At 38.9% G+C, this 13,165-nt stretch overlaps 2 protein-coding genes across 2 annotated transcripts; both read left to right on the plus strand.

Annotated features, from left to right (window-relative positions):
* Positions 1-385: 385 nt before the first annotated feature.
* On the plus strand, positions 386-1,348 carry LOC119254173 (olfactory receptor 5AN1-like). The gene has a single exon (XM_037521294.1). The coding sequence runs from the start codon at positions 386-388 to the stop codon at positions 1,346-1,348; it is 963 nt and encodes a 320-aa protein (XP_037377191.1).
* Positions 1,349-8,500: 7,152 nt separating this feature from the next.
* Positions 8,501-9,460, plus strand: LOC119254174 (olfactory receptor 1440-like). Its single transcript, XM_037521295.1, has one exon. It carries the CDS (start codon positions 8,501-8,503, stop codon positions 9,458-9,460), a length of 960 nt encoding a protein of 319 aa, XP_037377192.1.
* Positions 9,461-13,165: the final 3,705 nt, after the last annotated feature.

Here is a 13,165-nt window from a genome sequence, read left to right on the forward strand (position 1 = left end):
GGGTCTTCTTTAAGCCCTGAGTCACATGGGGCTGCCTAGTTAAAGTGATCTTCTTCACCTGTGCAGATAGGACAGTGTCATCCTAATTTGGTGTAATTCCCATTGCCATGTAATTGTAAATTTGAGACACACATGTGAAATTAGTATTTTCTAGTGAATAAAGTACCGATGATGACTCATTACTGTGTCTTATCCTGTGGGGAGAGTGAGAACATTTATCCAAGTTAATCTTTCAGTTAAGATTGGAGGTTATACAAAGAGGCAAGATTCACTCAATGTTAATGAATCATGTTTGTGTATATAGTCATCTGCAGAAAAGAGAAAAATGAAGAGAATTTTTTTTTTTGCCAATGAAACCACTGCATCTTTCATCTTTTCTCAGCAGATGGTGCCAAGCAGGTCCTTTGGAGGGGACAAAAACCTCACTTCTGTGACCATGTTTGTTCTCCTGGGAATCTCAAAAGATAAAGAGCTGCAGCTTAGTCTCTTTCCAGTCTTCCTGGTCATCTACCTTGTGACATTATTCTGCAACCTGAGTCTCATCACCCTCATCAGGGTTGACTCCCACCTGCACACACCAATGTACTTTTTCCTCAGTGCCCTGTCATTTATAGACATCTGCTACACTTCTTCCATCAGCCCAAGGATGCTTGCAGACCTCTTCAAAGATAAAAAGAAGATTTCTTTTGTTGCCTGTGCCACCCAGTGTTTTGTAGCCTCCTGGATGGGTCAGACTGAGAGTTGCCTCTTGGCTGCCATGGCCTATGACAGATACGTGGCCATTGGCAACCCTCTCCAGTACTCGACCATCATGGCACCTGGGCTCTGCTGGAAGATGGTTGCTGGGGCCCTTGGGTGTGGTTTCCTTTCAACATTAATTGAAATAGTCACTTGCTTTGAGATGTACTACTGTGGGCCAAATGTTATCCAGAATTTCTTCTGTAACATAACTGAAATTATGAGTTTGTCTTGTTCTAATCCCTTCATCAGTCAAATTAGTCTTTTTCTGATAATTCTTTTTGTTGTTGTAGGTTCTCTGGTTATTATTTTGTTATCTTATGGTTTCATTGCAGCTTCCATCCTGAAAATATCCTCCGTCAAAGGTAGTGCCAAGGCCTTCAACACCTGTGCTTCCCACCTGGCGGTTGTGACTCTCTTCTATGGCACAGGCCTCGCTGTGTACTTGCATCCTAGTTCCAGCCACTCCACGAAACAGAACAAATTTCTGTCTATGTTCTATGTTATTTTTATCCCTATGTTAAACCCTCTTATCTATAGTCTGAGGAACAAGGATATCAAAGATGCCCTTAGGAGGGTGATGAAGAGGACAACATATTTATCTCATTAAAAGTAATATTTGGTATGTTACCTGAACAGAAAAAGCAAAAAGTAGGAAAACAAAACAAAAAATTAAATGTGGTATTTCAATTCCTAACAGACCAGAAGTAAGAATAGGTAAGTGTCTTTTAGTGTCTTTTCATCACTCATTAGCACATCAGGCAGATAAAAGTAAAAATCTTGCTTCTCTATTCCTGGTGTTATCCTTAGTGGTCTCCAGTCATGGATATGTCTGAGCACTACCTCCAACATGAGGGGCAGCTAAAAGCCCATATCCATGAATACACTCATGTGGATAAACTTTGTGTTTGAGACAGAGGTCCTGCTAGATTTTGTATGTAGAGAAAGGAATAAATCTTGGAAGTTATACAAAGTGTTCCTGCTTCCCTGAATTTGTTTTATTTAGTTTATTTATTTACATATCCATTGAGAGTAAAAGAATGTATTCATTAAATATTGAAAATTAAAATTGAGAATATGAACACCTTATTAATTTGGAGATGATTGAGGAGAAAGAGAATGATGGAGGAGGAAGAAAGAGAGGCATTGGTTTTTTTGAATTGCCCAAAAACCTGTTTCCTCTACCTTGTTCTTGAGTCAGATTTTGAAGTGAATTGTGAAAATGAGATTGGAGAGAGGAGAAGACGATTTAAAACTAAAGGTTGGGGAAAGACTCAGAGCTGGAGAGAATCCAAAGGTGTGATTATCACAGCACAGGTGCACCTGTCATGGCCAAGGCACCTTCCTGGAGACTCAGACTCAGAAATATTCCCTGCTCCGTGTGTCTACAGAGGCAGGACATGAGTCCCTGAAGATCTGAGCTTCCTAGGATTCTAGGGCCTTGAGTTTGACCAAGAAGCAGAAGATTCATCAGACTTGGGGGGTGCCACAGAAACTTAGAGTCCAGCAAGAGAATTTATAGAAATTGACTAAGATAATAGATTATTATCAAGACAAGTGTTCATGGACTGAATGTTATCATGTTACAATAGTGTGTATACCATGTGGACTCATGTAGTTCCTCCTGCATGAATATAATTTCTTCACATTATTCACTTGGTGAGAAATAACTTCCCCATCTCAGGTGGAACCCTGGGCATATTGAGTCCACCATCTTCTCCCCAGGTCGCAACAATTCAAGTTGATCTTTGTGTGGATGGTTTGAAGCATTGGCAGGTGGGATTGCAGAGACAAAAACAAGGTGTGGTTAAAAGAATCTGTTCTTTAATGATCAGACCTGTAATTATTGAGCTCATCTCTAACATACTTTTTAGATAAGTGCCCTTAGCAAGCTAAAGACACATATTTTCTGCAGTTCTACAGTGAGAAGAATAATCAAATCTTCCTCAAAAATGACAAAACAATTAACTGAAATGAGGCATGAAGAAAACTAGCCCAGAATCTGGTATATGGTAATAATTAATGAATGTTAACTTATGCAATTGGTAATTATTCATTTTTATTATTCAACTTCATATATGTCAAAAGAAATCCTGGAAAGTTGCTAAAAAGAGATAAATTAAGCAGATTTGGAAAGTGTACCCCAATTGGGACATAATAGTAAAAAGCGCTTACTCCCCGCTCTGCAGCTTATTGCACAAGGAATCGTCTTCAGGGAAGTAGAAGGAACTCAAGTTCATACTAGTGATCACACATGGGGATGTTATCATGTTCTGAAATCTATCACATAGGTGGAATCTTGGCTTTTCCTTCTGACCACTTGTTTCCTTCCTCTGTCCCTCCCTCCTTCCTTTTTTTTTTATTTTGGGGGGGATTAAATCTGTTAAAGTGTCAAACATTGGATGAACTTTATTAACATGTCATTCTTAAGCTGCTATATTCACTATCCGTAAGTATAATTTGTTTCTCTTTCTTTTCCATCTACATGAAATTTCTTGATTTTCCCTTGGAAAAGCTATCAAAATAGTGTTTGTGTGCCTTTTCCGAGTAATAGTTGTTCACTGCAGAAGAGTGAAAAACACAGATAGGCAAAGAGAATAAATAAAATCCTACTTAATTGCATCATTCTGAGAAAATTATTGATATTTCCAGCACATTCCTGGGGACAGTGAATCACTGATGTATGTGGTCGTGGCCAAGGTGATAATGTTAATAGACGAATCAAGTTGGTGGGTGTCATGGGAGTAGAGAGAGCAACGTTTACCTAGCTCTATTTCGTTTGTATTGTGCCAGACTGTGGTCTCTGGCGGGCAGCTCCTCTGTTTCAAGTAACTAGTAGATTTTTAAAGACATGTCAGTACAAATTTTGAATGGCATTAAGATGAGTGAAAGCCATGTACTAACCAAATAGCACAGGTTTGTGGACATAATCCTTCCTTCCTTCCTTCCTTCCTTTTTATCTCCACCTTCTTTCTGTGGACTCTAGTTCATAAAGCTCTGGTGTTGCAATTTACTTTTGGTAGTGAATGTTAAATTATCCTAAAGCCAAGTCCCTGGAACAAAATAACTAAGAAATAAACAAATTAATTAAAGAAAAATATCTCATGTTTTGTGTTCATGTGCAGAGTTCCTTGATTTTATTAGTACTTTAAGTCAGTCTCTTGTTTTCATCTCCCACCTTTGTGGACCAAATATCATTCAGCATTTCATCTGTGACATATGCTAGGTTATTACCTTTCTAGCATCAATCCATCCATGTGTCAGAAGATTCTCTTTCTTTTCATGTATTTATGATGGATTGGGTCTTTGTTTGCTGTCCTTTTATAGTCTGGTGATACTGAAGTTTCCATACAGAAAATACCCTGCAATAGAGGTAGCGCCAAGACCTTCAACACCTGTGCCTCCCACCTGGCCGCTCTGACTCTCCTTTGAGGCACAGTATTCTCTATGCACATGCATGCTATTTCTGGCCACTCCATGAAACAGAACAAGATTCTGTGGGGTTCTATGTTATTATTTTCCCCATGTTAAACCTTATTAATAAAAAGTTATAAGATTAAATTTAGAACAATTATTTTAAAATAAATACTTTATAAAAGGAATACCAACAAATTCAAAACAGTGAGTAAATATAGGTGTGTGTGTATGTTTGTGGGTAAGTTTGTTGTGCTTGAGAAAGAGAGAGAGAGAGAGAGAGATAAGGAGGAGAAGGAAGAGTATTTGGAGGAGTAGAGAAGAGAGGCACAAAGACTTGTCCCGATTTTTTTTTTTTATATAATTGTCTTTCCTCCATGTTATCCTTGTCTTTTCTTGTGAAGTGAATTGTGAAAAAATAAAGTTAAGGAAATTCTTTAAGGTTTGAAAGAAGCCAAAGTCATCACATTCTGGCCACACAGCAGTCTGGAACATGTGGCATGGAAGCGTCTCAGAAACTGAACAGAGCTCAGAAATGACGGATGATGCCATGTTGTGTCTCAGACCTGTAACACACGTCCCCGAGATGTGAGCCGCCAGAGGACTCAGGGCCTTCAGTCTGACCTGGGATCAGAGTCACCAGACAAGGGAGTCCCATGAGACTCAGGGTCTGACAGAAAAAAATTACAGAAAATGTAAAAAAAAAAAATTCTTTAGAAAATGGATTATGAACTTTGTCCTTAATATATTTGTATTGATAGAAACTTTTACCCTACAGCATTGCAAAGATTTAATTTGTCTGTGTAACTATAATAGGTGAGGTAATGTCCCCATATCACATCTAGAACATTGGGGCATGGTGAGCTCTGCCATGTTTTCCTGATGTAGCCACAAACCTTAAGAATGTCACAGTGTGACTTGAGGAACAAAATTAGTCCCACTGAGCTGAAACATGTTCTGCATTGCTTGGCTGGGGCATCCCATTCTGAACTTTAGCAGACATCTTTAAAATTGTCTTCAGAACATGCTCAGGTACCTTGAGAGCTGACTGTGGAATGGGGGAGCCAGAGGTAGTGGGGGAGGGAGAGGGAAGAGGACACAGAGGGAAGGGAGAGGTTTGTGGTGTGGACTGTGGGTTCTCTGGTGGTGGGTGAGCTGCGGCAGCAACACCTGAAAGGAGGATCCAGCATCCCTGTAGGTCAACAATGATGTCAACCTATATTAAGTCAATAATATTTGTTAAACATATCATACTGTTCTCATACAAAAGATTATATTCAATTATCATTAAACTCCACTTCTTGTCAGGGTACTATATGCACTAATGTGTTAGCAAGTGTTAAACAAATATGAAATCTTTGCCCATCCATAACTTTCTCCGCAGGATTAAGTTTGACTGAAGCAGAACAAGACTAGAATGGGACCTTGTCTAAAACTGACCTGATCCCTAATCACAGCAGGTAGATGAGCTCCATTTCAAAAAGAACCAAGAAAGAAAGGTTGGTGGCGTGATCTCAAGCAGATGTTAAATGAAGAATTAAGAATACTGCATGACATGGAAAGGACAACATCAAAATACATGAATGACAGCATCTGTTAATAGAAACCATCCTGTGTAATACATACTCTGATAACTACAGACATTATCGCACAGGATTCTCTCCACAAAGGGCTACTCTATGATGTAACTATGGCTACCTGCCCATTGTATAGGTGATGACTTGATTTGGAGGGGCTCCTTTGTTCAGGTACACAACAGTGAGTGGAAGAGTCAGATCCAACCTGATCACTGACACCATTGCCTGTGATTGTTACCATGGCAGTTTGTATCCTGCCTTAATATTTTTTTGCATTTTCTTTCTTGCCTTAATTTCCTCTTATGAGTAGGGAATAATCCTCATAGCTTATCAAGGCTACTATGATTATTGGTTCAAGTCAGGGTATTGATAAAATAGATGTATCAATATATATTAAATGAAATGGGTGATAGACAAGAAAGTGTCCACATATTTAAATTGTTCCTATTTAGCAATTTTACCAAGTGGCTGGACATCTTGGGCAAATTCCTTTGCTCCACTCATTCAATTTACTTCCCTGGAAATTAAATGTATGATATGGGGCTATTCCTAAGACATTTTCAGCTCTAATGCCCCGAAGGTTGTTAAAACAAAATCTGTAACCATGAGATTATTCCATGATTATGCAGAAGAAAGGATCCAAAGGTAATGTCACAAAAATGGGGAAGATTAGCTGTGACCAAAGCTCCATGGAACATGTCTCCAGAGAGCAGGTGCCTGGAGAGCTCCCTCCATCTAATTGTCTTTCTTCCTCACTCTGATGCCTTCTATAATAAATATTAGAGGACGCCGCAATTGTGGGCATCTCTCTTGCTGTTAGTGAACAACCTGTTTCATGGCTCACAGCTCACATTCTGGAGTCAACCAGGTCTATCCTGGGACATTTTTCAGGGAAGAAATACGCTATTTCCATTCTTGGCAAGAAGTGTGTATTCCTGAGGGATCTTGGTCAAGGTGAGGAGCAAGATTTAGAAGTAAGAGGATTGTGTGCTGTCTCCACAGCTGTGTAAGCCTCCTAGCAGGAGCTGTGGGGAGCAAGGAGTATGACACTCCGTCACTTGTGTCTCTCATCACTACCCTCTCCCTCCCTTCCTGCCATAGTGGTGTTTCCCACAGAACATTCCTCCTTATCCAAATTCCCTGACCTCAGAGACAAGATTAATGTCAGGTATTCCTCTGGGGTGAGGGCTGATGTTTGTATCTAGTTCTGCATTTTCTTTTGGATTTGATACTGAACTCTGCCACTTTCTGGTTTTCCATATATCAACTAGAAATAATATGTCATCTAGAATCAAATGAGATGGTATCTGTAAAAATGGACACTTTGCAAACATTAATAATTGTGTGCTGAACAATGATGTACTGAATTTGAGGGAGAATTTCCTATAGGCAAAGCAGGCTTGTCTATGCCTTGCAGACATCCACTCCAAGGACCCTTCTCATTTGTTATAACCTTAGGGAATATGTTTTAAACAATACTATTAACTTGATTTCCATTCAAATACATGGCTTTATTTCTCAGTAGCAAGAAACAAAGTGTCCTTACATAAAAGATAGTCAAAGCTCATGTACAATATCTTTGGTCTTTTGAAATATTTCAATATATCTTCATTCTCAATTCTAAAGACCCAAAGAATCTCTAGACCCTAGCATGCGTGCTCACAGATACCAGAGGTCCCTAATGAAGATACAGGTAGTATTGTTCCTACAAGGTTTCCTACCTTTCTTATATGACATCATTGGTTTTTATTGCATAACATACTGACTTATCAAAAACTCAGGTTGTGCTTGTCCAAACTCCCGAATTCAACATGTCCTAGCAATTTAATAATTGGGGAGGGTATTTTATTAGCTAGGTCCACGCAGTGAAATCTCCAGTGAACATTTACATTAGTCAATATTAATTCTACACAGTTTCTTGGGAAATATGAACATTCAAAAAACATCAAAGAGAGTGAATATATTTACAATTTTTTTCCACCCAGCTTTCCAGATTTTAACAAGGTGAAATTTCTTATGGGATAATGAAACAATATACACCCCACATTGTTATTGGGTAGTGATGGGTCACACATACACATTTAGTTATGGCTGCCTCTGTTACCAGGAGGTAATCAGTAGAAAATATATAGTCTAATTGATTGATCAAAAACGTGACATTGTATTATATGATACACATTTCCTTTAAAATGAATCCAATACAATAGGAACATAGCATTTACTGCAAGAGGTTTCTAGGTATAAGGCAGCCTGTTCAATGGGCTGTGCTTGCTGGTCCCTGGCACAGTGAGAAGCAGCCACAATAAATGGAAGTGGAGAACCTGACTCATGCAAACTAAGTAGATAATAATTAATGATGTTAGTAGTAACATTTAATGAGGAATTTGTGTTCTCCAGGAACAGGGTTCACGTGGTGCTGCCTAGTTAAAGTGACCATGCTTCACCTGTGCTACAGGACAGTGTAACCCTAATTTGGTATAATTTCCTTTGCCACGTAATTGTAAATTTGTAAGGGACAAGGGAAATACTCATATTTTAGTGTATAAAGCACTGATGCAGCCTAACTACTCTGTCTTGTTACATAGGGAGAGTGAGAATAATTATCCAATACCATTTTCCACTTAAGACTGGTGCTTGAGGCAAGATTCACTTGGCACTAATGAGTCCTAGTTGCATATTTAGTCAGCTGCATGAGGAGAAAAATGAAGAGTACTTCTTCCTATTTTTTGAGAATCAAACCATTTCTTCTTTCATCTTTTTCTCAGCAGGTGATGCCAAGTGTGTCCATGGCAGGGGATAGAAACCTCACATCTGTGACCATGTTTGTTCTTCTGGGAATCTCAGAAGATAAAGAGCTGCGGTTTAGTCTCTTTCCAGTCTTCCTGGTGATCTACCTTGTGACATTATTCTGGAACCTGGGTCTCATCATCTTAATCAGGATAGACTCCCACCTGCACACACCAATGTACTTTTTCCTCAGTTTTCTGTCATTTATAGACCTCTGCTACACTTCTTCCATCAGCCCAAGGATGATTTCAGACTTCTTCAAAGATAAAAAAGTCATTTCCTTCTTTGCCTGTGCCAGTCAGTGTTTTTTGGCTTCCTGGATGGGTCAGGCTGAGTGTTGCCTCTTGGCGGCCATGGCCTATGACAGATACGTGGCCATTGGCAAACCTCTCCAGTACTCAACCATCATGGCTCCTGGGCTCTGTTGGAAGATGGTTGCTGGGGCTATTGGTTGTGGTTTACTTGGTAGCTTAATTGAAGTAGTCACTGGCTTTGAGATGTACTACTGTGGGCCCAATGTCATCCAGAATTTTTTCTGTAACATAACTGAAATAATTAGTCTGTCTTGTTCTAATCCCTTTGTCAGTCAAATTAGTCTTTTTCTCGTCATTCTTTTTGTTGCTGCAGGTTCCATGGTTATAGTTTTATTATCCTATGGTTTCATTGCAGCTTCCATCCTGAAATTATCTTCCATCAAAGGTGGTGCCAAGGCCTTTAACACCTGTGCCTCCCACCTGACGGTTGTGACTCTCTTCTATGGCACAGCCCTCGCTGTGTACTTGCATCCTAGTTCCGGCCACTCCACAAAACAGAATAGGTTTCTCTCTGTGTTCTATGTTATCATTATTCCCATGTTAAATCCTTTTATCTATAGTTTTAGGAACAAGGAGATCAAAGAGGCCCTTAGGAGGGTGATGAAGAGGGCAACACACTTGTCTCATTAAGTACCATATTTGGTATGTTATCTGAAAAAAGAAAGCAAAATTCAGGAGAAAAAAACCCCACAATTTTTGGTCCTGTATTTCCACCCTTAGTGGAATGCAGTGGTCAGAATATGTAGTGTCCTTTTTTAGGTCATGAGAATACCTAGGCAGAAATGTTCAGGTTCTGGCTCCCTGATTTCTGGTGCCCTAATACTTAGTGCTGTCCATTCAGTATCTATCTGAGCAGCAGCTCCACCGTGATTCCATGATTAGACCCATGTAGTTACACCCCTGTAGAAACACTATGTAGAATGGAGGGTTCTGATAGATTTTTTTATGTAGAGAAATGAGAAGAACCCCGGAAGTCACACAAACTCTTCTTTCTTCCCTGAATATCTTTTACTTGTCATTTATTTATATTTCATTAAAAAGTAAAACAATGTATACATTAATGTATACATGTATACATTAAATAGTGAAAATCCAAAATTGAGAAAATGAACACAGTATAATTTTAATCCAGCAGAGATAGGAGGGAGAGTGTGAGCAAGAGCAAGGTGGAAAGACTCTTTCTTTTATTTCCCCAGTATCTGTTTTCTCTATATTATTTGATTCAGCTCATGCAGTGAATTGTAAAATGAGATTGGCGAAGGAATGAACTATTAAAGCAAAGGTTGGGGAGATACTCAGAGGCTGGAAAGAAGCCAAAGTCATCATCATCAGGCACAGGCACACCTGGATCGTGCCCCAGGCAGCCTCCTAGAGCCTCTGAGACTCTGACATGATGGCCGCCATGTTGTGTTTACAGAAGCAGGACCTCAGTCCCAAACATCCAGCCTCCTGGGTTTCCAGGAGCAGAAGATTCAGCAGTCATGGGGGTGCTGAAGAAACATGGACTCAAACCAAGAGAATTTATAGAAAATTGACAATAAGATTATTTTATATCCCAGACAAGAGTATGTGGACTTACTGTCATACCTATTTCTTTAGTATGTGCAAAACATTTAGACTTCGTGGAGCTCCTTATGTGAATATGATTTCCTTATGTGACTCATCAAGATAGAAATAATTGCCCTGTTTCAGGTGGGACCCTGGGCATATTGATTCCACTATGTTCTTCCCAGGTAGCAACAATCCAAGATGATCTTTTGAGACTAAAGCAACTTGTAGTTAATAGAATCTTTTCTTTAGTGATCAGAACTGCGATTAATAAACTCATCTCTAACACATTTTGTATTTAAGTGCCCTTATGCAATCTACTTCCACACATGTTTTCCTCACCTCTACAATAAGAAGAATAATTGTTACTGCCTCAAAGAATCAAAACCATTAACTCCCAATTGGTGGTTGTGCCTCTCTTCTATGGCACAGCCTCTCTGTGCACGTGCCCTAGTTCTGCCATTCTACGAAAAGAAACAAGGTCCAGTACATGTTCTATGTTATTACTATCCCCATGTTAACCCTTCTTATCTATAATCTGAGGAACAAAGATGATAAACAGGTTCTCAAGAATCTGATAAAGGGATAATACATTTATTTCCACAACAATGGATTTTTGAACTACTCTAAGGAACACAGGTTAGATTATATAAGTGACATTATCAATCTCAAAATAACTAAGTAGAGAGAAGAAACAAATTCCACATCTTTAATTGCTGACCCTATCAAGTTAGATGCCACACAAGTGATGTGATTGTGGTGGTGGTGTTGATATGGAAGCCAGATTAAAAGTCTGTTGTCATTATTAGAACCATGTGATAAAATTATGTTTTGAGAAGAGAGAAGTTGGAGTTATCAGATGTAGAGAAATGGCAAGAATGGAATAAACCACACAGATTTTTCATTTCCTGATTTTCTATATTTCCTTATATTAGTAAATAATTATTATAGATAAATAAAATTGTGGAATATTAATATGAGAACAATTATTTTGAAAGTAATACTTTATAATTTTAATAGCAATGGAGAGAGCAGAATGAGTGTGTGTGTGTGTGGGTGTGTGTGTATGTGAGAGAGAGAGAAAGAATGAACAGAGAGAGAGACAGAGAGAGAGAGAGAGAGAGAGAGAGAGAGAGAGATTGAAGAGCAAGAGAAGGAGAAACGAAGGAGGAGGAAGAAGAGCATTTGGAAGAGGAATTGAAGAAGGCAAAGACTGCTCCAGGCTTACTCTGAAATAAGTGTTTCCTCCATGTTATTTCTTGAAACTTCTTTTGAAGTGAATTGAGAAAAATAGGTTAGGGAAATTTTCTGAGGCTAGAAAGAAGTCAAATTTATCAAATTCTGAGCATATGTGGGTTGGAACACGTTCCAAGGAAGCTTCCCAGAAAGCAAACAAGAGCTCAGAAATGATGGCCGCCATACTGTGTCTCAAGAAGTGCAAACCAAATCCCAGAAATGTGAGCTGCCAGAGGATTCAGGGTCTTCAGTTTGACCAGGGATCAGAGAATTATCACACCAGGGAGTCTCATGAGAGTCAGAATGCAACAACAACAGAAAAAAATTACAGAAAATGTTCAAAAGTGTTTTCTTTAGACAATGGTTTATGAAGTAAGTGTTTGTAATACATTTGTATTCATAGAACATTTTACCCTCTGGAATTGCATTTTTTTTAATAAACATGTAAAGGTGACATATTATCCCCATATCACATCTAGAATATTGGGGTATATAGAGTTCTTCCATTCTCTTCCCAATGCAGCACAATTACATATCGCACATATGTATCTCACGTGTTCATTGCTTGGCTGGAATATCCCATTCTGACCTTTAGTGGACTCTTTAAAATTATCTTAAGAAAATGTTTGGGTAGGTTGAAAGCAGACTGTGGAACGGGGGCAACCAGAGATGGTGGGAAAGGGAGATGGGGGAGGGATGGGAGCACAGAGGGGAGGAGCATAAGTATCTATGGTGTGGACTATGGGTCTCTGGTGGTGGGTGAGCTGTGGCAGCAACACCTGCAGGGGGATCCAACACTCTGGTAATTCAATGATGATGTCAACCAATATAACTCAACAAAAGCTATTGAAAAATCAAGAGCTCCTTTGTCAAAGATTAGTTGACCATAAATCTGTGGGTTTATTTCTGGATTTTCTATTTGATTCCATTGGTCTGTATGTCTGTTCTTGTTCCAATACCATGCAGTTTTGATGATTATGGCTTTGTAGTAGAGTTTGAAGTCTGGGAGTGTGATGCCTCCATTCCCTTCTTTTTTTTTCAGGAGCGCTTTGGCTATTTGGGGTTTTTTGTGATTCCATATGAATTTCATCAATAATTGTTCTATTTCTTTGAAGAATGACATTGAAATTTTGATTGGAATAGCATTGAATCTGTATATTGAAAATCAAAATCAACAAACAACTATGAACCAGAGACACTTTATGGGGGGTGAGGGGTGGGAGGGGAGGGATTGGGGTCAAAATGGGGGGGTTGCAATTGTATGGGGAATATAAAAATAAAATTTATTATTTAAAAAAAAGAAAAATCAATAGCTTTTTTTTTTTTTCAAAAAAAAAACATTTATCAGTTAAACGTTAAACTCCAGTTTCTTTTAATGAGGGAGATAAAATATGCACTTATGTATTAACTTATATATGCACTTATGTCTTAACTGGTGTTAAATCAAATAAGGAAGTATTGCCCCATCCATGACTTTCTCCTGGGAGTATGATTGGCTGAAGCAGAACAAGGCCAGAATGGGACCTGGTCTACAACTGATCTTTATCCCTA

This window comes from Talpa occidentalis, unplaced genomic scaffold (assembly GCF_014898055.3).
Source record: "Talpa occidentalis isolate TD23 unplaced genomic scaffold, MPIMG_talOcc4v2.1 talOcc4.3, whole genome shotgun sequence".
Lineage (NCBI taxonomy): Eukaryota > Metazoa > Chordata > Mammalia > Eulipotyphla > Talpidae > Talpa > Talpa occidentalis.